The 26,625-nt window shown below is 45.7% G+C and overlaps 1 protein-coding gene across 1 annotated transcript in view; it reads left to right on the forward strand.

Annotated features, from left to right (window-relative positions):
- The first annotated feature begins 10,527 nt into the window (after positions 1-10,527).
- The window catches only part of LOC126513124 (zinc finger protein 69 homolog), a 17,989-nt gene continuing 1,891 nt past the window's right edge, over positions 10,528-26,625 (forward strand). Inside the window, 5 exon segments of the mRNA XM_050161296.1 lie at positions 10,528-10,666; positions 12,896-13,156; positions 15,691-15,776; positions 22,420-22,546; positions 23,298-23,393. Coding sequence (XP_050017253.1) covers positions 13,030-13,156; positions 15,691-15,776; positions 22,420-22,546; positions 23,298-23,393 — 436 coding nt within the window. The 5' untranslated portion in view covers positions 10,528-10,666; positions 12,896-13,029.

Consider the following 26,625-nt stretch of genomic DNA (forward strand, 5'->3'; position numbering starts at 1 on the left):
TTGTTTTTTTTGTTTGTTTTTAGTTTGGAATTGTGGCTCTAACTTTTCCCTCTAGTTCATTGGTATTTGTTTGTTTGTTTGTTTGTTGAAGGGCTCAGCTAATTTTTGGTAGGAATTTCAATTTTTTTTAAAAAAAAATTTTTAGCTGGGCATGATGGTGCACACATTTAATACCATTTTGGAGACAGAGGCAGACAGAATCTCTGAGTTCGAGGCTAGTCTGGTCTACAGAGTGAGTTCTAGGATAGCCAGGGCTATACAAAGAAGCCCTGTCTCAAAAATCCCAAAAAAATTACAGCCCTGAATTTCAATTTTTTTATTTATTATGTATACAACTTTCTGCCTCCATTTATACCCACACGCCAGAGGAGGGCGCCAGATCTCCCTACAGATGGTTTGGAGCCACCATGTGGTTGCTGGGAATTGAACTCAGGACCTTTGGAAGAGCAGACAGTGTTCTTAACCACTGAGCCATCTCTCCAGCCCCCTGAATTTCAATTTTTTTTTTTCTTTTTCGAGACAGGGTTTCTCTGTGGTTTTGGAGCCTGTCCTGGAACTAGCTCTTGTAGACCAGGCTGGTCTCGAACTCACAAAGATCCGCCTGCCTCTGCTTCCCAAGTGCTGGGATTAAAGGCATGCACCACCACCGCCCTGCTTGAATTTCAACTTTTTAAAAACTGTTTGAGAAACTGGAAGTTGGGCTGGTGAGACAGTTCAGTGAGCATGAGCCTGAGGACCGGAGTTCAACACACAGGACCCATGTGGTAGAAGGACAGGATCTACTCCTGTGAGCTGTCCTCTGAACTCCACATGTATGCCGTGGGCCTGTGTATGCCAACACACACACACACACATGCGAGCCACACGAAACAAGATGTTTGTAAAGGGAAAAAAGGAAACTGAAGTGAAGTCTTCGGATGTGAAGGAGACATGTTCTGCCATGGTGGGGAAATGGTGAGGAAGTTATATAAAACACTGAGGTGTTCAGTCAGGAGCAACATGTCCATACAGTCTGTGATATTGGTTCACACAGACACACACACCCACTGCAGATTTGTGGTTTAATGTACTAGATCCAGTAACTGGGCTTATTTTTTTTAATGAAATTTTGTTTATTGTATGGGTGCGTTGTCTGCATGCGTGTCTGTGCATTATATGTGGTACCATGGAGACCAAAAGAGGACATTGGATCCCCTGGAACTGGAGTTAAAAGTAGTAGTTAAAGACATAAATAAGATGGGTGCTGGGAATCAAATCTGGGTCCTCTGGAAGTCTAGCAATTTCTCCAGCTCCAGCTGGGAAGTTTTAAAAATATATATTATAATTATAGCATTTATCTCTTCCCCTCCCCCCCTCCAAATGGGCATATTTTAATAGACAAGGCTCAATATATTTTTGGCTTGCCCTGAAAGCTGAGATGACAGACATTGTTTTATATATATGGAAAAAGATATCAAAGAAAAACACGGGATGAATTACTAAATATATCATTCCTTCTGTCACCTGCCACTGGCAGGAACCCAAAGACATTTTGTTTACTAAAATCTTGAATTCCACTAAGTTGTAAAAGTGCTTAGCAAGGCCACAGCCCTGGGTTTGATCTAGCCACTACCACTAGACGGGCAAGAACGATGTTCCCAAAAGTTCATCTTCCACCAGGCATGGTAGCAAAGACCTCTAATCTCAGTAGTTACATAGTAAGATGGTTTCAAAGAAAGAACGGAAAAAGGAAAGGAAGAGGGATAGTTCAGTTGATAAAGTGTTTTCTTTTTTTTAAATATTTATTTATTTGTTATGTATACAATATTCTGTTTGTGTGTATGCCTGCAGGCCAGAAGAGGGCACCAGACCTCATTACAGATGGTTGTGAGCCACCATGTGGTTGCCGGGAATCGAACTCAGGACCTTTGGAAGAGCAGGCAATGCTCTTAACCACTGAGCCATCTCTCCAGCCCGACAAAGTGTTTTCCTAGCATGCATGAAGCCCTGGGTTCAATCCCCGCACTGCATAAGCTGTCATGGTAGTGCACATCTATAATCCAGCACTGTGATCCAGAAGTGGGGCAGGAGGATCATCTTGGCTACTTATTGTTTGAGGCTCTGTGAGACCCAGTCCAAAAACCAGGCACTAGACTCTTTACACACCATTTAGTAGCCATCTCCTATAGATCAAGAATGCTGCTGAAGTGCTGGCACGATGCCGCAGTGGTGGAGGGCACTGGCTCTTGGAGAGGACCCACACTCAGTTCCCAGCATCCACAGGGTGACTTCAAACCATGACTCCAGTTCCAGAGGATTCGGCCCCCTCTTCTGGCCTCCGTATGCCTGCGCGTGCACATTAAATTAAAAAAATTAATGCCGATGAAATTCATTTCCTATTTTCAGTGGAGTTGTGAAATTCCCAACAGTTGCCTTTAACAGTGATCATCCGCCTGAAACCCACAGCAATCAGAATGGATACCTAGATTTTTGGAGCTAGAGAATTGGGAATGGGGTCCCAAGTAAACGGCAAGTTACTCAAGTCCTACTTCATCCATGCAGCTAAAATCTCCCCAACTTTGGGGACAGACATTACTGAGATAGACGTGAAGCCTTGCCTCCTGCTGCTGGACCCGAACTGGTGGGCAGCTTCCGGGCATACTCAATAAGACGAGACTGCCGTCTGAGAGGGGACTTAAAGTCCTGCTGGTGCGCACGTGCACCTCGTTCCTGGCCGGAGCCAAAGGGAATTAACTGTACCAGGTGGATTCTTGCCGTAAGCTGTTGCCGATTCCTGGGTGTATGTAATTCCCTTGTCCAGTTATCTGGTGAGACAGTATGGAGCCAGGTAATGAAAGCTTTGCCCCAGGAAAGCCTCTCCCAACAGGACCTTTAGCCTCCCTGACAGATCTTCAAGTTATTGAGTGGCATCTAGGTGGTATCTTCAGATCTTTTCCCTCAGGCAGTCTGAGTCACCAGAGAGGGTTTTTCAGATATGCCTATGGAGTTTAGACCAAATGGGACGTTCTGGAAAGAAGGCTTGGAAGCTTAAGTTCTATGTGTATGCTTTCATTTATCTTTACCCCGCCCTACCCTCCATGTTCAGCACAGAACTGGTCCTCCTCTGTGCCTGGTGCCCATTAGTTCTGAGTCCCCTCTGAGATGATGTCTCCAGACTCCGGGAAAGACCAGGAGAACTGCAGGGCACAGGGATGCCGGGACCCAGCTGCACCAACAGTGTCTCCCCTCCCAAGAATTCCGCTCTTAGCATCACTTTCGCTACCATTCTCAGTGCAAGCCAGGCAATCCATTTATCGGAATCCTTCCGGCTCTTCTCGATGCTTGCTTAGGGCGCCAACCTTTTCAGGACTATTTAGAGTCTCCTTAGCACCCATCTCTCTGTTTGCCAGTCCCCAGAATGTTACTTTTCCCATTCAACTCGTCCTGTAGATTTATGTCTATGAATAAACCGCTGTCTGAAGGAGATGAAGAGGGAGATGACCCTGCTCACCCTCATGGGCTGGTGAGCACCAGTCCTTGGAAGAGACAGGGCTCCCAACAAAACTGTGCAGTCTTCAAGGGGCGGAAGGATGGTCTATAAGCTGAGTGGAAACTAGGTATGCCTGAAATCCCAGCACTTCAGAGTCTGAGGCAGGAGGGTTGCTGTGAGTGTGAGTCAATGTAGACTCAACGGCAAGATCTTGTCTCAAAAATAAGTAAAACAAGACCGAGCGAATTCACTGGAAGCAGAAGCTCAGAACCAGTGTAACTGTGACTCTGAAGGATGATTTTAACCGTTATGAACTTCTCCTTTCAACTGCTAACTGAAATACGTCCTGTGTCCAGCAAAATACAAGTTGTCCCATGGATAGCTTGGTGAATTGTCTTTCCAGGGTCTGCTATCTCTCTCAGGTCCATTAAATACGAGATTCTAAGGACACGATTGTTTGGGGCAGGACAGTGCGGGCTGGTGGGACACGATAGCTCACTTCACAGGAGAGGGTGACTCCCAGCTCATTGTTCACACGTTCAGGGTTATCTCAGAAGCAGACCCCGAGACAAAGAAGCCGCTTATTTGTGAAACTCAGGAAACACCGTGGGAAGCGGAGGAAACAAGCCAAGGAAAGGAAGACAGTGAGTATAGGGTTATTATTCTTAGGTCACTGTTGTGTGTGTGACACCGTCAGATGCTTCTATCCCTCCCTCTTCCTTTTCTTTTTGCTTTCTTTCTTTGAAACCATCTTACCATGTAGCCCAGGCTGTCCTTAAACTCTCTGGGTCGCTGCTGGGATTATAGGCCTTGCTCCCATACCTGGCAGAAGACGAATTTCTGGTCACAACATTCTTTTCCTTCTAGTAGTAGTAGCTAGACCAAACCTAGGGCCACGGCCTTGCCAAGAAGGGACTATACAAACTTTAGGTTTTATTTTAAAAAGCTTTTTGTGTGTGAGTATTTTGCCTGCATGTTTGTCCACCTAACCTCTGGGACAGCTCATTAGTCCCAGAATTACAAATTTTCAAACAGATCACTTAATTTAAAAGTGGGACTATTGTCTGGGCAGTGGTGGCGCACGCCTTTAATCCCAGCACTCGGGAGGCAGAGGCAGGCGGATCTCTGTGAGTTTGATGCCAGCCTGGTCTACAGAGCAAGTGCCAGGACAGGCTCCAAAGCTACACAAAGAAACCCTGTCTCAAAAAAAAAAAAAAAGTGGGACTATTTTAACTTTATTATTTTGTGTCAAATCCTGGAGTTAAAGACAGTTGTTAGTTGCCATATGGGTGCTGGGAATTGAACCTGGGTCCTCTAGGAAGTGCAGTCAGTGCTGAGCCATCTCTCCAGCCCCTTAAGTGTACTTTTTAACATTAAAAAAATTTTAAATCATTTTTTACATGATAGAAATTCTTCATATAGATATTTAAATATTCTTTCCTGTGTTATGTCCAACAATATGCAGTTAAGAATCAGGGAGGTGAGCAGGCAGCACGATGCCTTGCACCTGGCAGCAGGGGCCTGCACTACACCAGAACATCTGTGAAACCAGCTTCTACCTGCGGAATCCCTCCTAAACCTGAGAAGCAATTCCAGTCTCCTCACTGAGAAAAGATTATTGTAGATAGATATGTCAACTGATTGGGTTTACTGGCAGTTGTTTTGATAAAAAGCTGAATGTCTTGGCTACGATGCTCTCATTATTTTATGGTATGAAATGCTTTCCTTCTTATAGGAGTGAAATTGTTCTCTTTTGAATACATTTACTAACATGAAAAAGGGAGCTGGAACATCATTCAGTTCTAGTTCCTGGTTCAACAGCATCGTGAAGTCATGGCTTGTTTTCAGAGAATGCTATATTTATTTTGTTTGATTTGTACATATTAACAACCTAGTATCTATTTCCCCTTAATATGTATATTTTTATGTAAGTATGAGCATGTGGTCATATACATAGTTCCGATATGTCTGTGTGCATGTGTGTCCATATGCATTTTCCCTGATGTATATTTTTGTGTGTATATGTGGACAGTGAGGTAATTTTAGGCTGAGTCACATGAAATTGCCCTTTTGTATGTCAAAACTGATCAAGTATCAGGAACTTCACACAGTTTAATTTAACACTTTTTTATTTTTGGCCCAAACCGGTTCCAAACATGCAATCCTCTTGTCTCAGCCTCCTTAATGCTGGGATTACAGATATATACCAGGTCACATGGCTCAAATAACCATTTTTCTTTTATTTATTTGATTTAATTTTTTTTTTTTTGAGAAAGAATTTTAGCCCAGGTTTGCCTCAAAGCTGCTTTGTAGCCAGATCCTCCTGCCTCTACCTTCCAAATGGTATAGATCAGTTTTCTCATTAAAAAGTTTAAATGCTGGGGGCTGGAGAGATGGCTCAGAAGTTAAGAGCATTGCCTGTTCTTCCAAAGGTCCTGAGTTCAAATCCCAGCAACCACATGGTGGCTCACAACCATCTGTAATGGAGTCTGGTCCCTCTTCTGGGCTGCAGGCATACACACAGACAGAATATTGTATACATAATAAATAAATAAATAATTTAAAAAAAAAGTTTAAATGCGGGGCTGGAGAGATGGCTCAGCGGTTAAGAGCATTGCCTGCTCTTCTGAAGGTCCTGAATTCGATTCTCGGCAACCACATGGTGGCTCACAACCGTCTGTAATGAGGTCTGGTGCCCTCTTCTGGCCTGCAGACATACACACAGACAGCATATAATAAATAAATAAATAAATAAATAAATAAATAAATATTTTTAAAAAAGTTTAAATGAAATCTACTTTTAAAATTGCATGATATTGTCAGGTCAGGTATGTGATATAGTCCCAGCAACAGGAGGCAGAGGCAAGAGGATTACCTCATGCTTAAGGTCAGCCTGGCCTACGAGTGAAATCCTGTCTTTAAAAACCAATGCATTTGTGTGTTGGAGGGGGACAGATAGACAGACAGACAGACACACATACACACTCACACATGGCAGGGGGGCAGATTAAAAACGACTTTGCAGAGCAGCCGGCGCACACTTCTACCAGGGATGTGACAGTTTGGGCCTGGTCAGCTGTCATTTGTTGCTCGTCCTTTTGACTTTCCTCCCGTGCCGCGTCTAATCATATTTTTTGCCCATTTTCCCCACTGACTTTTTTTTTCTTTCCCTTTCCTTCCAACCCTTTTACACAGTTGAAGCTGAGGTGCACAAGTAAATAAAAATTAGTATTTTAATCAACCAACTGAAAGTTTCTGCACTCAGCAAGGAGACTTTTTACATATTCGGGGCTATTTCCACCAGCTCCTCTCTCTGGGCACTCAGTCGTTCACCTTTCCCTCCACTCCCCCAGACTTCAAGGATCTGTCATTGTCGTAGTCCCCCCCACCCCGGGGTGGGTGGGTGGAGCTGTCCGGAGGCAGCTGGACCTGGTCCCTGGTATCAGCAACTATTCATCAGTGACTGGCGATGCAGATGATAGAGCTGGGTTGCGTCTGAGGATTAACTTCTCAGAATCACCGCTTTAAACTGGCTTTCATTAATTAGAAGGGACTGTGACCCACGCTTTCACTCTAACCCTTGGTTTACACCGGCGAGGTCTGATAAAAACGTTAGTGGGCTCATTTCTAGAAATGACGTTTTAAGACTAAATATATGATTTTGGATTGTTATGGTAAAATAAACTAGTACTAACAGATGTCAAAACTTAACAATGAATTTTGGACCATGAATTCCATCACCTTATATGACCTGCCTCCCAACAATGTGGATATAGTTAACACTGATGGACTGATTGAGTTATTAAGAGAGTGTTTTGATCTGAGGATAGGGCTCAGTCAGTATAGACTTTAAGTGCAAGCATGTGGTCATGAGATAGATTCCCCAAAGTACATGTAAAAAGCAAGGCACAGCCCGAAAGAGTTGCACAGGCCTTTAATCCCAGCACTGGGGGGGGGCAGAGGCAGGTGAGTCTCTGAGTTCAAGGTCAGCCTGGTCTGTACATGAAATTTCAGGCCAGCAGGGGCTACACAGTATGACCCCGTCTCAAACAAACAAAACAAAACCCAAGTGGTGCCCTATGCTTGTAATTTTAATGGCTGCAGGAGACTGAGACGGACCAATTTCTGGGGCTCACCAGAGACCCTGTCCTAAGAAAAAAGGTGGATGAAACTTGAGGAATGACACCTTCGGCTGACCTCTGACCTCAACGTACACACTCACTGGCATGGATTCACACCATGGTGTTATAGTTTAGCTGAAAAACAGACCTTCACTCATTACCATGTCTGCTGTCACCTAAAAACGATTTGCTATTATCATTTACTTGATTATGGCATCCTTGCATCTGCCAGAGGTTATACCACAGTGAGCGTAAGTCCGACTGTGCTAAAACAGAAGTTTAGGCCTGCAAAGATGGGCCAGAGAGTACAGACCACTTGCTACCAAACCTGGTGACCTGAGCTTGAGTCCCGGGATTCACATGGTTAAAGGAGAGAACCAATTCCTACAAGTTATCCTCTGACTTCCGTATGCATGCTGTGGCTGCATAGGTGTGTGTGTGTGTGTGTGTGTGTGTGTGTGTGTGTGTGTGTTGGCGTCCCATGTTTTTACCATGTTTTGCCCCTAACCTCCTGAAGTCTTGCATCTGACTACACACGCTCCCATCTTAGACTTGGTTCTCTGCTAGGACAGTCTTGCTTTCTTTGTTGTTGGTTTGCTTTATTTTTCAAGACAGGGTTTCTTTGTGTAGCCCTGGCTGTCCTGAAACTTGTTCTGTAGCCACACTGGTCTTGAACTCAGAGATCCGCCTGCTTCTGCCTCCTGAGTGCTGGGGTTAAATGCGGCGGACACTTACTGCCTGGCTAAGACAGTCTTTCTATAGCTAGCCATGTCCTGATTTCTTACAGGTCTCTGTTCAAAGAGCATCACATCAGAGGGTGCTTCCTTCGCTGTCTTCACTGAAACAGCCCCATCGCATATAACTCTTGTCAATACATTAACAATTGGATATCTTTTATCATCCGTTCTCCTCATTACTAGTTTGAAGTAGCATATTCCTGTTCTTTCAGTGGTTACCTGAGTTACAGCATGTAATAAGGAAGAAAATCCTTATTAGGTTATACACACACACACACACAAATATGAGCCTTCAAAAAAAATTTTAAGAGTTTCCAGGTATCTGCCCAAATAATCCAAGCTATGTTTTATTTCTTTAAGGAAACATTAGTTTTTAGTGCCCCTCCTGGGTCTCGGGAGATTGAAGTAAGAGCCTCAGGCTGGCCCTAATGCCACATGAAATCACACCCACAGCTTGGTTATCTGTAAGTCTGCACTAGATACTGTAACTGAAAACTTGCAACATTATAACGCTGTATGCTAAAGAAGGCATGTACTTACTTTTACCTGTAACATGACTGTAGAGAAAAACCCCTCCATGTAATAAAAATAAGTGCTCACCCGTGAACCATCAGTCTCTGTGGGGAACCAGTGCCTTGCGATGTCTTAAGCGAGCATTTGGAGCCTGCCTCTAAAGACCCAGGTAGTCTGACCAGGAGATAACTCCTGCTGTGCTACCGACCACCTAAAGGCAAGATAGAAGCCAGCTGGTCCCTTGGGCATGGACATCACCACGCACAAAGTGGCCCATGAGATAAAACTAAAACAAGTTTTACGGGCTCCAGAGGCCTTCCACTCCCTCTCAGCGGTGCCATCCCTTCTCCAGGAGCACTGGATGTGACTGTATAGCGGTGTGTTTAATAAACTCTATTGCCGATTTCTGGCTTTTCTTCTTTTTTTTCTCTTTTTTGCAAATTCTTTAACAGCCCAAGTGCCTCTGTCTTCAACTCAACAGACAGAGATGACTTTGAACCAAGATCACAGCGCAAGCCAGGCACATTTTTGCAGCTCGGAAATTTCTCCCATGTTGTTCCCCTTCAATTCCACCGCCCCCTCCCGGTCCCCAACCACCACCACCACCACTTTAGGGACAGCCAGACCTTTGAGGTCCTAGTCTGGTAAAGAGACTCCTATATCCATCCCAACTCGTTATTCTCTCCCGCCCCCCTTTTCTGAGTGCAAAACGAAAGTTCTCTTTTCCAGCTGGCTGGGCAAAAATCGCTTCCAACTTAAATTAACTTTCTGGATGTTGCCTTCCCAGCTTTTGCTCTGGTAAGCCTCTCCTATCTCACCATCTCTTAGATATCTTTGAACGGGTTCAGTTTTGTTCTCTCCAATGTCCTATGTTGACCGAGCCTTTAGAGAGGAGTTAAAATAAGGCACCGACGAAGGCTAATTCAGTCGGACTGGAGACTTTTAAGGAAAATTGAGTCACAGAGACACTAGGCGCTTCCCCCAGAGGCAGGCACACAGGAGACAGGCCGTGAGAACAGGAGAAGAAAGGGGCCCTAGTCTCCAGGACCGTGAGAAAATACATTCCTATTGTTTAAGCCACCCGGTGTGCGGTGTTTTTTTAAAGTCAGCCTTAGCAAACTATAATACATGCCTTTAAGGGACATTAAAAATACATATCCCGGAATTCTGTTTTTTAAGTTTATTGTTTTCTAGGTCCCTGAAGCCATTTGAGTCGTCGTCTATTTATTTTTCTACTTATCAATTTCACCAGAATGAGGTTAGGAGAAGGCAGGAACTGCGTACTATTTAAGGCTGCATCCTGAAGCTAGAAGAATGAAAGAGTGACGGAGAAGCGGCTTCCCCAGGAAGACCGGCCGGGCCACCCGGCCCCGGAGACCCTGGACAGGCGCCGGGAGCTCCGCCGGGCACCGCCCCTGGCTCTGGCACTCACCGGCCGCTTCCGGCTTCCGGGATCTGGGTGGCGCGGCACCCGGGAGGGCGGAGCCACGGGCAGGACGCCGGCGCGGGCGGCGTGGGGTGGGCGGGTCCCGGGTGGGGGCGCGGGGTCGGAGCCCGGGCCTAAGGGGCGGGGTGAGGCTGTCGCGCTGTGGCATCTGAACCGCAGCCGGCGCCGGGCTCCTCGTCTGGGGCCGGAGATGCTCGGGTAGGACGCCCGTCCGCACCGAGCCTCGCTCCCGGGTGCAGAGGGGGAGAAGCGGGAGAAGCCGGTCTCCAGTTCCCGAGGCCGACGGTGCCTCGGTGCCCGCCGGGCGCCGCGGTGTGAGCGTGGAAGGCCGGCGGGAACGGATCCCCGCGCCGCCCGGGGCTGCTGCAGAAGTCCCCCAGTGAGTAGACAGCCCCGCTGCGGGGCGGAGAGCTGGTCGGGGTAGCGGGCCCCGAGGATGGGTTCGGCAAGCTTCTGTGATTGTCAGCTGCTTCGGAAGGAACAGCCGAAAGTTTCTGCACTTAGTAACGAGACTTTTTACATATTCGGGACTATTTCCACCAGCTCCGGTCTCTGGATACTCAGTCGTTCACCTTTTCCCCCCACTCCCCCAGACTTTAAAGAGCTGCCCTCCGGGGGGATGCGGGGGAGCTGCTTGTGGGCTCTCAGAGCCCCTGGACCCGGTCCCTGGTATCCGCAAGTGTTTAGCGGTGAATGGGCGATGCAGATGATGCAGTTGGGTTGTTTCCAAATTTGCTGCTACGGTCAGTTCTGCAGTGGCTCTGGATGTACTTGACATACCGTATTTCCTCCATTTCCGTGGGAGCTCGTACCCCTCTGTGAGGTTTAATTATTTCTGAAACGAGAATTCACTTCAGCTGCTGGGCGTCTTGGATGCGTGGTGATGTCTATTGCCGCTTGCTCATGCCAAAACGCAGCTATGTGGATTGTTTTATCAGCTGAGATACTCAAGCTGAACTTTTGAGTTCAGATTTTTAATTAAAAAAAAAAACTTTAAAAGATGATGCCATGGGGCTGGCAAAGATAGCTCAGCCGGTAAAGACTTTTGCAGCCAAGTCTGATGCCCTGAGATCGATCCTGGTGGAAGAACCGCCTCTCAAAAGTTGTCATGTTAGCTGGGCGATGGTGGCGCACACCTTTAATCCCAGCAGTTGGGAGGTTCGAGTCCAGCCTGGTCTGTAGAGCAAGTGCCAGGACAGGCTCCAAAGCTACAGAGAAACCCTGTCTGGAGAAACCAAAAAGAAAAAGTTGTCATGTTATCTCCACCCCACCATAAATAAGCGCATATTGATAATACTATTGCACAGCTTTAAAATTAAAAGGTTTTAATTATTATTAACTTAGAGTTTGCTGTAGGCCTAACATTGTCTCAACACTGCATCCCTGTGTAGTGCAGTTATCAACCACATTTTATAGACGGGGAAACCGAGCCTAAGATTTGACATGCTTTAGAGCTCTATGTACAGGTCTCAGGGTTCTGACGTCGAGGATTCTTTCTTGACTCCAGTTAGGCAGGAGTGTGCAGCTTATGAGGCGGGAAGTCAGGCAAGGGCGCGTGGACATTTGTACATTTTTGGATGCTTGTCTTTTTGTATTTGTGTGTTTGGAGTTGAAGGGTACATCTATATCCAGGGCACTGTTATTTTAGCATTGTGGCAATTTTTGCAGTTATAGATACAGCTCTGGACTTTTGGCTGTATGATGGGTACTCTGGATCATGTTTTTTCTTTCTTTCTTTTTTTTGGGGGGGTGGGTTTCAAAACAGGGTTTCTCTGTGTAACAGCCCTCGCTGTCCTGGAACTCAGTCTGTAGACCAGGATGGCCTCAAACTCACAGAGTGCAGGAATTAAAGACAGGAGCCACCACCAGCCACGAGGCCAGACTGGATCTCGCCTTTCTTGCCTTTTGTTCCTTAAGCGTACAAAGCGGATAAGTGCGATGGCTCTGTAGGGAAGGGTGCCTGCCAGGTTTATAACCTGGGTCCAATCCCTGTGACCACGTGGTGGTGGAAGGAGAGAATGGACTCTCAGAAGTTGTCCTGTAGCCTCCACCTGGGCACCGTAGCACAAGCACACAGACAAATAAATGAATAAATAAAAGTGTTTTTTTTAAATTTATTATGTATGCAGTGTTCCTCTGCATGTATGCCTACACGCCAGAAGAGGGCACCAGATCTCATTACAGATGGGTGTGAGCCACCATGTAGGTGCTGTGAACTGAACTCAGCACCTCTGGAAGAGCAGCCAGTGCTCTTAACCACTGAGCCATCTCTTCAGCCCCAAAAGTTTTTTTTTTTGTACAGCCAGGCATGGTGGCATGCATCTTTAATCCCAGCACTCAGGAGGCAGAGGCAGGTGGATCTCCCTGAGTTGGAAGACAACCTGGTCTACAGAATGAGTTCCAGGACAGCCAGAGCTATGCAAAGAAACCCTGTCTGAGAGGGAGCCAGGAGTGGAAAGAAAGAAAACAAGGAAGAGAGAGACCCGGATGGGGGATGGGTGAAGGGGAGCGAGTACAGAGGACCCAAACCAGCTCCAGGCCTCCTGAAGAAACACCAGAAACACTGTTTCCAGAGTTCTTCAGGTCACATCATTGTCTGATGTTGCAGGGTATCAACAAACTTTGGTGGCTGGAAGCTTATGATCTGAGGAGGTCCGGTCCATACAACTGGGAAGCCTGTCACCAAAAGTTCCAGCAGTTTCCCCACCTGAAGCTGCCACCCTCAGTTAGGTGGACACCACCATGCCTCAGCAGCTCCTGATCACCCTGCCCTCGGAGGCCAGCAGCTGGGTGAAGTTGAACCATCTCGAGAAGGCCAAGGAGGGGGCACCGCTGTGGGAGGATATGACGAAAACGTGTGAAGGGGAAGGTGAGAACAGACTGATGAGGGTGGAAGAAGGGGTGGTCCCTTGGGGAACAAATAAGAAGGTCGGTGTGGGGCTTGTGCTTGGTTTGGGGGCCAGGGGATATTTGTGAAGGAAATGCTGGGCTCCCACCTCTAATTCCTAGTGACTTTAGCTGGGGCCACGGGGCCTCCCCACCATCAACCCCCCACCCCAGCCAGGTTCCTGAGGTTGGGGGAATCTAACTCAGAAATGGAGAATCAAAGATCTCTGTCCTCTGAGTCTCAGGTTTTCTGCCAGGCTCCTGGTCATCTTAGCCCTCATCAATATTTTTGACAATTACCAATCTTTTTATCATCTTCTTCCTCTGAGTGGCAGGGGCGAGATGCCTGACTGCCCTCCTTTTACCTACATTGTCAGTTCCTGTAAGACATGCCCAAGTCTTAGTCTGTTCCAAAGTAGTTAGTTGGGAAGCCGAGTAGATGTTTTGTGTGAGTTCTTCATTCATATCCATGATGCTTTGTGTTTAGCCAAGTGTTTGTTTGATTGGGTTTTGTTTTATGTTTTTTTTTTCTTTTTTTTTAATTTTTTAAAATATTTTATTTATTTATTTGTTTATTATGTATACACTATTCTGTCTGTGTGTATGTCTGCAGGCCAGAAGAGGGCGCCAGACCCCGTTACAGATGGTTGTGAGCCACCATGTGGTTGCTGGGAATTGAACTCAGGACCTTTGGAAGAACAGGCAATGCTCTTAACCTCTGAGCCATCTCTCCAGCCCCCTCTTTTTGTTTTTTAAATGCCCCAGCTGAGGGACATTGGCTAAGCATCTTAACAAATAAAAAAAAGAAAAAAAGAAGAAAATTTTTTTTCCACAGTGTCGCCAGCCTGGCCTCCAGTTTGCTGTGTAACAGAGGCTGGTCTTGAACTCATTACCCGCCTGCTTCCACCTCCTGAGTGCAGGGATTAGAGGTGTGTGCCACCATTCCTGGCGTGAATCATTGCTTATTATTAATTGATGAGATGGACACATAGAGTGTGGAGGCCCCAAAACGTGAGCCTACTCCACCTTGCCAGAAAGGCAGAGAGTTTCAGTTTGCTCAAAGTTGTTAACAAGTGTGGCTGCACACCCTGACCTAGGGTGTGGCCACTTGGTGTTTTGGACATCAAGATGACCCATAAAGGTGTATCCTCTCCATCATGACCAAAGGTAAGACAATTCAAGCATATTTCAGCTCCTCATTTTGAATTAGGAGTTTCGACCTAGGGAGTGACTGCATGGTCTAGGATACTTCAGGATACTTGGTCTAGGGTAGGCTCACTGCCTAAACAACAGAATGTTTTTCTTTCTTTTTTTTTTTAATTTTATTTATTTATTATGTATACAGTGCTCTGCCTGCATGTATCCCTGCAGGCACCAAATCTCATTACAGATGGTTGTGAGCCACCATGTGGTTGCTGGGAATTGAACTTAGGACCTTTGGAAGAGCAGGCAATGCTCTTAACCATTGAGCCATCTCTCCAGCCCCAGAATGTTTTTCTCATGAATTAATGGCTTGATGTCTAAAGTATTGAAGCAAGTAATTGTTCTAGTTGTCCTTTGTATCATGTTAAAGTAGTCTTTTACCTTTTCCCCCCTTTTTGTATTGAGGTATAAAAGTATATGGATGCACACCTTTAATCGGGAGGCAGAGGCAGGTGGATCTCTGTGAGTTCAAGACCAGCCTGGTCTACAAGAGCTAGTTCGAGGACAGGCACCAAAGCTACAGAGAAACCTTATCTCAAAAACAAACAAACAAACAAAAAAAGTATATGGAAAATTGAATACAAGGCAAACTGAGAACTCAGAATTAAGCACTCAGTATTTGCTGAGTTGCCCTCCCAGGACTATCCTGTCTTTGTGTTTCTTTCTTACCTCTGTTCCTCCTACCGAACATTTCTAATCCTTACACCCCTACCCGAGGACGTATGGACTGCCATGGCTAGGATTGGGGGACTAGTCACCCCAAAAAGGTGGCCCATGACATATGGCAGCCAAACGTAGTGGCAGCCCGTGACACATGCAGCCCACCATGGCGTGGCTCCCGACAATAGAGATAAAAATAATAGTGGGTAGCTTTAAAAGACTTCTTTGGCATACAATGGGCAGGAAGCCGTCCTCTGATTGCCTGTACTAAGACATTTCCCCAAGGCAGGTACCACTGAATGAGTCTAAGAGTGTCTGGGTAGAAATATTTGTACCTTAAGGAGCGGGTCACAGAGTGAACTGTAGAGCGGGGAATGTTCAGCCTAATCAAAGGGTAGGAATGCCGTGCCGAGTGTGCGGCTGAGGCCAGCCTGAATGACAGCCCCAGCGAGACCCTGTCTGAAAAGAGAGCAAACCCAGTGTGGTATGGAAAGCTTAAGTTTCTGTGTGGGAGGCAGAGGCAGGCAGGTCTCCTGAGTTCCAGGCCCCATTGTGAGTGTATGGGGAAGGAGACACTGCCAGTGGGGCTGGGGGCAGGTTTTCTATTTGGTAATCTGGGGAGGTACACACCTCACGGATTTTCTCCTTCTACAGCTCCAAAACCCCATGATGCTGATGGGAGCCAACGAGAAGGTTTGTCAGATGGGGTGACCCCTGGCATCCTTGCAGCAGAGCCCCAGGTATGTTGGCATTTCCTCTCATTTTTTTTGACATTCCTTCTAGTTTTTAGGGATAGAAACTGCCCTTTTGAGAAATAGAAGCGGTTGAGACCATTAATTCTATCTGGGGAGTTCCAGTCAAGTTACTTACATACAAAAATTAGGCTTTCGCCGGGCAGTGGTGGGTGGCACACAGCTTTTAATCACAGCACTCGGGAGGTAGGGACAGATGGATCTCTGTGAGCTCGAGGCCACACTGGTCTACAGAGTGAGTTCCAGGACAGCCAAGGCTGTTATACAGAGAAACCCTGTGTAAAAACCAAAAATAAATAATGAATGAATGAAATTTTTTTTTTAAAAAAATAGGCTTCTGTGGCAGCAGTGTCCACTTTTATAGTGACTTCATCTGGAATTAACACCGTCCTGGTTTCAGGATGGAAAGTAAACAGTTCTGTCCCAGCTCCAAACTGACAAAAGTCACTTGGCATCTAAGATAAACATCAGTATAATAAAGAAAGCATTGGAGAGAGGACTAGATGGATAAGGAGTGCTTGCTGCACAGTGGTGAAGACCTGAGTTCAGATCCCAGCCTCAGCATAACAATCTGGGTGCTTATAACCCCAGTGCTGTGGGGGGTGGAGATAAAAGGATTGCTGGGGCTTGCTGTTTGCTAGCCTAGCTGAAGAAACACAAACTTGAGGTTCCGAGAGAAACCCTGCCCCAGTGGAATAAGGTGGAGGTAATAGAGGAGGACACCCAACCCTGCCCTTCTTATGTTTCACGTCTGCAAACACAGGTACACACACCTGACATGAGTACATATACTACACTGTTGTAATTGGGGCAGCGGGGCTGCGTCCCCAGCACCCCGGCTGCCTGGCTAGTTTATGCCCCGAAATAACAAAACACAAACTGTATTCATTTAAACACTGCTTGGCCCATTTCTATCTAGCCTCGTCTAGGCTAATTCTCACATATTAATTTAGCCCATTTCTAATCATCTGTGTAGCACCGCTAGGTGCACTTACCGGGAAGATTCTAGCCTACATCCATCCTGGGTCGGAGCTGCCTGGGAGAGAGGAGCCTGGTGTCTCTGCTCCAGAGAGCAGAGCTGTCGAGTCTGAGCTCACTTCCTCTTCCTCCCAGCATTCTGTTCTGTTTACTCCACCCACCTATGTTCTAAGCTATGAGGCCAAGCAGTTTGTTTATTACTTAACCAATGAAATCAACAGATTGATATATGACACTCCCACATCACTACACACACATACACAGCAGATTAGAAATGCGGTTTCTAACATAAATAACCACCATCAAACATGTTAGTGAGAATTATGTTCTAAGGGTCTTAGTGATCTGTGTACGTGACTGCACGTTGGTATAACGTTAAAAACAGTCACAGGAGGTGAAGAGAGAAAAAGCCCAGCCAGGCCACACAGCCCACACCTTTCACAGGTGGGCAGGAAACAAGAGAATCCAGAACCATTTGGGGAATTGTGTCAGAAGTAGGTCATCTCTGCCTGACAGAAATTTGGTTGAGATGGAAGGAAATTCTGGAGTTAGAACAAAGAAATACTTAACAGGGGCTGGAGAGATAGCTCAGTGGTTAAGAGTACTGGTTGCTCCTGCAGAGGACCCAGGTTGATTCCCAGCACCCACATCAGGTAGCTCATAACCTCCTATAACTTCAACTCCAGGGGGATCCAACACCTCTGGCCTCATGGGCACCTGCATGTACACTCAGGTGTGCACGCACACACATACACATACAATAGAGAAATAAATCTTAAAAAAAACAGAAATATTTGCTGGTAGATTATCAGAGGCCTCGAGAGATGGCTCAGTGATTAAGAGCACGAACTGCTCTTGCAGGGGACCTGAGTTTGGTCCTAACATCCATGTTGGGCACCTCAAAATTGCCTGTAAGCTGGACACGGTGGCACAGACCTTTTAGAGGCAGGTGGATCACTGAATTTGAGGCCAGTCTAGTCTACAGAGCAAGTTCTAGAACAGCCAGGGTTACACAGGGAAACCCTGTTTCATCAAAACAAAACAAAATTAATAATATCTTTTTTGTTTTTAAAGAGAATTTGTTGGAAACAAATTCTGTGAGTGAAAATAATATGAGATGCAAAATTCAGTGTCTCGGGGCTTGTTCTGTCTTCTTCAGTGGTCTAGGGCAATTAAAAAATTAGCTTTTTACAACTTCAGTTTCCTTGACTGAGCAGCTTACCTGCCTGTCCCTTGGTTCTCTGATTGAGAGACAGCTACAGCTCATTATGGTGTCCTGAAGAGGGCGCTAACGCTCCAGTCGCTTAGCGTTAGCTTAGCTTTATGTTGCCCATACTTGGAATCTCTTCTCTAGGTTTATCAAAGATTACATTGTCCATGGGCCTACAAGATGGCTGCTCAAGGTTGGGCGCTTGGTGCAAAACCTGATAATCTGAGTTTAATCCCAAGTATCCACATGGTGGAAGGTGAGCGCCAACTTCCGAAGGGTCCTTTGGTCTCCACTAGCATTCTGTGGCACTCCCCTAGTATATAAATAATAAGTGTAGTGAAAAAACCTAACAGCCTAGGTTCTCAGCACCAGGAAAGGACTGCATTTTTATTAAAATCTGAAGCACAAGAGGCTGGAGAGGTGGCTCAGAGGTTGAGAGCCATCCACTCAGACCTCATCAACTCTGACCTCTGCTCTTCTAGAGGTCGTGAGTTCAATTCCCAGCAACCATATGGTGGCTCACAACCATCCATGATGAAATCTGGTGCCATGCAGCCAGTACACTGTGTATATAATAAATAAATAAAATTTTTAAAAAAATCTGAAGTACGAGTGACATGTAAGAAAATACAGATGTATGTGCGATTCAGGGGGGCATGCTGGCTCACTGGTGTATGTGTGATTCAGGGGGGCATGCTGGCTCACTGGTGTATGTGTGATTCGGGGGGCATGCTGGCTCACTGATGTATTGTGATTCAGGGGGGCATGCTGGCTCACTTCTGTAACCTCAGTACTTAGGAGGCTGAGGCAAGAGGGTTACCTCAAGTTTGGAAGCAGCCTTGGCTACATAGCAGGACCATATCTAAAGCAAACAGACAAATAGACAAACAAGGGCTGGAGAGGTGGCTCAGCCATTCAGAGCTCTTGCTGCTGCTGCACAGGACCTGGGTTGGATTCCTAGCACCCATGGCGTAGATGACAACTGTAACTCCGTTTGCAGGGTCTTCTTCTGGCTTCTGCAGGCACTGTACACATGTAGTGCATTCAGGCAAAACATTCACACACCCTATAAAACAAACCTTTAACTAATAAAATCAAAGATATTAAAAAGTGCTCTGATTTTGACATTCATGTCCTGTGAAAGCCAACTAATGAATAGAACATGCTCTTGTCCCCGGCAGTTCCCCCTCCTGTGCTCAGCTCCACTCCTGAGGAGAGCACACGAAATTTACATCATCTTTCTTACCACTGCATTTATGGGATCGTTTTGTGACTTATGCCTTCACAGGGGTTTTTAAAAGTTTATTAAGTTTTTTTTTTCTTGACAGGTTTTCTCTGTAGCTTTAGAGCCTGTCTTGTAGACCAGGCTGGCCTCGAACTCACAGAGATCCACCTGCCTCTGCCTCTCGAGTGCTGAGATTAAAGGCATGTGCCACCACTACCCTTTATTACTTAAAGTTTATTTAAGTTTTAAAAGTGAATTTTGTAGTTGTGAAGCGTTAGCTTAAACCACGTATAATATGATTCAAACCTATGTCCTTCATGTTTTTAGTTTTCTTTTTGAGACAGGGTCCATGTGGCCCACGCTGGCCTTAAACTCACTATGTAGAATTCTCTATGCATCCGAGGATGTCCTTTATTTCTGACCCTGAAGCCTCCACTTCGCAAGCCCTAGGGTTATAGTGTGTGCTGTTGCTCAGCTTATACAGATCTGGGGGTTGAACCGGGGCTTTGAGCATGGCAGGCCAGTATTTCATCAGCTGAGCATCATCCAGCCCCTCCTGGATACATTGTTGTTTACTGGCCACGAGTCGCTGACAGAAGATATTAAGTCTGTCATCCTGAGTTTTTTGTCTGTCTGTCTGTCTCTTTAGTTGTGACAATTTTGTTTGTTATTAATTAGCATTATTATTTGGAATAAAATAGGTTCTGTTGAAGTTTGGGCTTGAGGAAAATCAGTTTTGCTTCATTTGAAGTTTCTCCAATCAGAAACAAACACTTTGGACTGTCTTTTTTGTTGTTGTATTTTGAGACAGGGTCTCTCTACATAGCCCTGGCTGTCCTAGAACTCACTATGTAGACCATGCTGACCTCAAACTCACAGAGATTGCTTACCTCTGCCTCCTGACTGAGTGCTGGGATTAATGGTATGCACAACCATGCCTGGCCTTGGATTGTCTCCTTAAATAGATCTTAGCATTATGTGATTGTCCTCTGATTTACAGCCATCCCAGCCCAAACCTACTCAGTCTTGTCTGCAGTGCCCTTCTTTCTAACCCAGTGGCTCTCAACCATCCCAAACGCTGCAACTCTTTAATACACTTCCTCATACTGTGCTGGCCCCTAACCCTAAGGTTATTTTTGTTACTACTTCATACCATAATTCTGCTACTGTTATGAACTGTATTGTAAATGCCTGATAGACGAGATGTCTGATACGTGACCCACGCATTTAGAACACTGTTTTAAAGTCTAGCCGTGTGCCTTCGCCTGCAGTCTGCTTTGATTAACTTGGCTCCCCGGCTTTTCCACTTTTGTTCGCACAGAGCCACTTTCCCAGCTTGCTTACTTTAAGCTCTGTCTACAGTGTGACCGCCATAACCCGCGCTTGCTTGTTTATCCACCTACACAGTTCCCCATTGATGTGGTTGCTTCTGTGTGTATTTTGTCCTTTGTCCTGTTTGTTCATCTTCTACTGCCTTCTTTTGGATTGAATACTTTTTCTTTGCTCCACTTTTGCCTTAGAAGGATTTTTTTTTTTTTTACACCGCTGCAGTGGTGTTACATTCCTGTAACCCAGCCTCCCTGACCTTGTTTTTGTCAGTCCAGGCTTCCGTCACTGTCACTTACAGTGATGCTTGCTACAAGAGACCTGGGTGCAGTTCCCAGCACCCACACAATGGCTCCTAATCATCGTAACTGCAGCTCCTGGGATCCAGTGTGCTCTTTCAACCTCCTAGTGCACCAGGCACACACGTGGTACACATACATACATGTTAGCAAAAGACTCATAGACATAAATAAATCTTAAAAACAAACAAACAAATGGGTGACTTTGAGATTCCATCTCCCCACAGTCCGAATGGCTGGCATCAAGAGGTGACAGATGCTGGATGAGGGTGTAGGGAAACGGAGCCCTGACTCATTGCCTGTGGGCTGTCAACGAGGACAGTCATTACGGAAGCCAGTATGGAGGTTTCTCAAACCATTAGAATAAGGTTTCCATATGACTGCATCATACCACTCCTGGGCACACGCCCAGAGGACTGTACCCTACCACAAAGACACCTGCACGTCCATGCGTGTTGCTGTACTTCTCACAGTAGCAAGAAAACGGAGCCAGCCTAGATGCCCATCAGCCTGTGAATGGGTGATGTAACTGGGTTGTGCGCACAGAGGACTTGGGGAAGCTGCAGAGAAAAATGAAGTCATGACTCTGGAGGAAAGTGGATGGGTCTGGGAATTGTGTAAAGTCGGCGGACCCAGACTCAGAGAGACAAACACATGTCTCTCGTGTGGGTCCTAACTTACAGTGTTCGCGTGTGTGTGTATAGGTGGGGGAAGTGTGGAAGGCAGTAAGGAGGTGAGCAGGACAAAGAGGTGTTGAACTGGGAGGGGCAGTGACACAGAGACACTGGAAAGTGGGAAGCAGGCTGTGGGTGGGCGCAGAAGGCACAAGTGGGCTTCTGGGGCGTGAGGGAAAAGACGGTTGTAGAATCAGCACAAACAGATTTTCTTTAAAATTCCACAACAAGCCGGAGCAGTGCTAGCGCACGCCTTTAATCCTAACACTTGGGAGGCAGAGGCAGGTGGATCTCTGTAAGTTTGAGGCCAGCCTGGTCTACAGAGTGAGATCCAAGAGAACCAAGGCTGTTACACAGAGAGACCCTGTCTCGAAAAACCAATAAATAAATAAATCAGATATCACAACGAAACCTAATGCTGTGTGTGCAAGTTTAAACTGTTTTCAAGAACGTACAAGTATTGTGGAGAGTGAGTGCTAAGGCGAAAACAGCCCCTGCCCTGCCCGCCTCTGCGCTCCATCTCCTTCCCCTCTCCCTTGCTCCAAAGCTGCCTCCATCCATGCTGTTCCTGTTCTCAGTCTGGTGTTCGGTCTGAGGCCTTTTGAACATTCTTGAATACTCTTCCCTCAGATTCCCACACGAGTCAGTGCCTCCAGCCGACAGTACCTCCACTGCTTCCAAGCACCCCAAAGAGAAGAGCACCTCGATTCTCACTGCCTTTCTTTTTCATGTGTTTTTGTTTGTTTGTTTTGGCCTTATCTACTTAGTCAATTAGAGCAGTCTCTCAAAAATCTCTAGACAGACCAGTGGCTAGTCCTGGAGAAACTGGTGTGGAATCTCTCTGAACTTAGACTACTGCCAGAGCCCCATAGGCTTTGACTGGGGTGGACTGACTCACACTGACTCTTTGCTATTCTAGGAACTGTTGACTTTCAAGGACGTAGCTGTGGACTTCTCCCAGGAGGAGTGGAGGCAGCTGGCTCCTGCGTGCCGGGCTCTGTATCGGGAGGTGATGCTGGAGAACTACAGGAACCTGGTGTCAGTGGGTAAGGGCCGAGCAGCCGTCCTGCTCGTTTCTGTTGCTGGGAGAAAATTCCCCACAAAAGCAGCTTAGGAAAGGAAAGGCTTATTTGTCTCATGATTTTAGTTCTAGTCCATTATTTTGGGGAAGTTGAGGCAAGAACTTAAGCATCACATCTACAGTAAAGAGCAAAGGCTAGAATACACCTTCGTTTGCTTGCTTGCTCTCTCTCAGCTGGCGTTCTCTACTCTAACGCAGTCTAGAGCCTGCCACAGTGGATTGAGCTCTTCTTTCATTAATCGAGACAGCTTCCCACACCAACTTGATCTAAACAGTTCTTCAGCTAGGGATCTTCTCAGGAAATCCACAAAGAATCAATTAAGAAAAATTTAAAATTACATATATTAAAAAAAAAGAATCTTTCCAGGTGATTAAAGGTTGTGTCAAATTGACAATTAAAAATTAACCATCATGCCAGCTGTCCTCCACAGACCTGCCCATTTTGAGAGGGCCATTGTTGCTAAACCGTTGATACCTTGGGTTCACTGGGTTTTGGCTGTGGGTTCTGTATTAGAGATTTCTGGTCCCTCTGCAGACCATGCCAGGGCTAATCTGATGACTTCCTGAAGGGACAAGCTTTATGTTGTAGAGCTAGAAAAGAAAGCTGTGACCCTGTTGGTTATCAGAACCCTGAATACCAGCAGCTGGACCCAGACTCTGGGGCGGTTCTTACACAGCAGCATCAGCGTTCCTAATTCTTGTTTAACTCTGAGCAGGGTATCAACTTTCCAAACCGAGTGTGATCTCCCAGCTGGAGAAAGGGGAAGAACCATGGATGGCGGAGAGTCAAGACCCAGAGGACCCCATTTTCGGTGAGACCAGAGTAACTGAGCCCTGTGGGTTGGTAGGCCGGAGTGCAGGGTGTTCCCAGGCTGTGGGGAAGGCTGGGGCACTGGCAGGACCTGCACAGGGTCTCACTTCACCCCTTTGCCATTGCTCCTCTCTGTTCCAAGACTGGAGGGAGAGAGTCTTGTCTTCGTTGGAGTTGAGTCCACTCCCCTCACAGAGCCAGGAGGCAGCTGACATGAGATGCCTTAGAGACGTTTGCTGTTTCTCTAAAGTGCCCACTACATTCCACAAAGCTTTTTCTCTTTTGCTTTTGTTTCTTTTTCCCACTATTATTTTATAATCTCAACTTCAGTTTTGATTCTCCTTTTAACTCTTGTATATAATTTTCCTCATAACAACTTTATAAAAAGTCTGCAAGAGAGCTCGGCAGGTAAAGGTCATTGCCGCCACGACTAAAGCCCTGAATGTGACCCCTGGGACCTACAATGTGAGAGACCTGACTTCCTGAAAGCTGAACTCTGACCTCTGTCCACATGTGCGTGTGATATTTGTATGCCAGTGTGCACACACAAACATGTAATTTAAATAATTAAAAACATTTCTCTCGTAAATAATCAGGAAAGTTAAATAAATGATACAGTAATGTCCAAATGTTGGCAAAAATGCTGAGTTCTGAGAACTCTCAAGCTGACTGGAAAACAGTGAAGCATGGAAAGGCAGGTGTGCTCCAGTCAGATGAGGAGCGTCTACCCCGTGACCCAGCAGCGCTGCCTCAGCCAACTATCTGAGAGGATGGATTACTTGCCTATGCATGCGGACAGATATGTCCATGTATATGTTGACCGCAGCATTGTGTAACCTCCAGGGTGGAATTTAGGAGGTACTGGCAGAAGGGTCAGGAATTCAAAGCCAGCCTGTTTACATAAGACTCTGTCTCAGAAATTAAAAAGGCTCAGCATTTTCTCCATAAAGGTCTTATACCTATTATATATCCTGTGTCAGATTTATCGTGAGATCCTGACTTGCTACTATAGATGATGTATCTTAGAATTATATTTTGTTTATTGCCGCTAAGTAGTAACTGTACTTTGAACGTTTCTATTTTGACATATTCTTTTTTTTTTTTTTTTTTTTGGTTTTTCGAGACAGGGTTTCTCTGTGGCTTTGGAGCCTGTCCTGGAACTAGCTCTGTAGACCAGGCTGGTCTCGAACTCACAGAGATCCGCCTGCCTCTGCCTCCCGAGTGCTGGGATTAAAGGCGTGCGCCACCACCGCCCGGCTCTATTTTGACATATTCTAAAACTTCTATTCATTGGTTTTGGCATTTTGAAACAGGATATTATTACTATGTAGCCTAGTCTGGCCTCAAACTCAAGGTGATCCTCCTGCCTCAGCTTGCTGAACAGGCAAGAGCCATCACACCCTGCTTGATACTCAGAATTAATATTCAGTAGCCACTTTGTTTTACCCTGTTGTAAATAATAATTGTCTATACATACTCCTGGATTTTATCACCCACAACTGATCATTGTGAGAATAACACAGGGTGGGGAGGGGCAGAAACTGAGATGCCAGGCTCACAAAGCCAGCAACAAGAAGAAAAAGAGGGAAGCTGCTGTGAGGGTTGTTGGCTCTAGCCTGTTTCTTGATGGATCTCAAAAGGGCTTCTAAAAAAGAGGCATTAGCCAGCCACTGTAGTACATGATGATTGCAACACTAGAGGGACCAGCAGGAGGGGCAGGCCCTAAGGTCATACTTGTCTATGTAGGAGTGAGGCCAGCCTGGTATACTTGAGACCTTGTCTTAAAAAAAACAAAACCGCAAATAAATAACAAGTATTTGTTTAATTCAGCGAAATAGCAAAATTCCAAATTCACAGTTCATTCTGGCTTTCCCTTCCCTCAGCTGTGGAGTGGGGTGCATGGTGGTTTCTCCCCATTATTTCCCTCCTACCCAAGGACCTGGTAAACTCGGACTTTGTTACTGTCTCTGTGGTGCACAGCACTCATGGAGGCAGAGGCAGGGGTATCTTTGTGAGTTTGAGGCCAGCTGGGTCTACAGAGTGAATTCCAGAACAGCCAGGGCTACACAGAGAAACCTTGTCTTATAAAACCAAAAAAATTAAATAAAATAAAAAAAACTTACAGGAAATTATACCTTCCATGAATACAAACATGTCACCTGAAATATTAGTTAGTAATGGTGTAATGAATTACTAAGTAAGAAAACTAGCTAGAATTTAAAACAGTTTTTAGTTGACAAAGTTTTGACAGTTTCATACATGTATCTTGTGCATTCTAATTATTATAATTGATCTTCTCACCTCTATTTTTGGTCTAAAAATATTAAATTTAAAATTTAAAAGCTGAAACAACTAGTCAGAATTTTAAAGGATATTTATCTCAAACACAGCAGCAGCAGCCATTCTGGGTTTCTTGTAAGTTTACTTGGCATGAATAATATTTTATAGATATATTAATATGTAGTGGCATTTCATTTGTATTTTAATAAATAAGTCAACCTGGAGACCCAAAAAAGCAAAACAGCCCGGCACTGGCTCTTATCTCTACCTCAGTCTGAAATGGCCATCCTGCCTCCAAGAATCTCAGAATGAGACTGAGACTGAGAGCTGCCCCCTCCCGTTTTATATTCCTCTCTAGTGCTGGGATTAAAGGCATGCACTGCCTGGTTTCTATGGCAAACTAATGTGGCTGCTGGGATTAAAGGTGTGTGCTACCACTGCTTGGTCTCTAAGGCTGGACAATGGGGCTGTTTTACTCTCTGATCTTCAGGCAAGCTTTATTTATTAAAATATAAATGAAATACTGCTACATTAATAGCTATAAGGAACAGAACTAAATGCAAGAACATAGTAATTCAACTTTAGTTAATGGCAGTGTAGTGCTCTTGTGAGTACTCTTGTTTAAGATCCTGTGTTCTGAACTGGTGGCTCTGTGCTGCTGCCTGGGCCGGCTGTGTGTGGGGGCTAGTCACTGTTTAGTTGTAACTTACTGTTTAGCTCTGAGATAAGGTCTCATGTATCTCAAGCTTGTCTTGACCTTCTGATCTTTCTGCCTCCATTTCTCGAGTGATGGGATTACAGGCAAAACCATCTCGTCTACTTCATGCAGTGATCCATGGTTTCATGTAAACTAGGCAGGCACTGCCAACTGAACAGCCCTTTCTCTATTTCCTAATTTCATTTCTTGTTGCCTGGCCAGGCTGCAATAACTAAATCTAAATAAATGCTGCTTT

Source organism: Alexandromys fortis, unplaced genomic scaffold, assembly GCF_014885135.2.
Source record: "Alexandromys fortis isolate MF-2015 unplaced genomic scaffold, M_Fortis_MF-2015_v1.1 scaffold_122, whole genome shotgun sequence".
NCBI classification, from domain to species: Eukaryota; Metazoa; Chordata; class Mammalia; order Rodentia; family Cricetidae; genus Alexandromys; species Alexandromys fortis.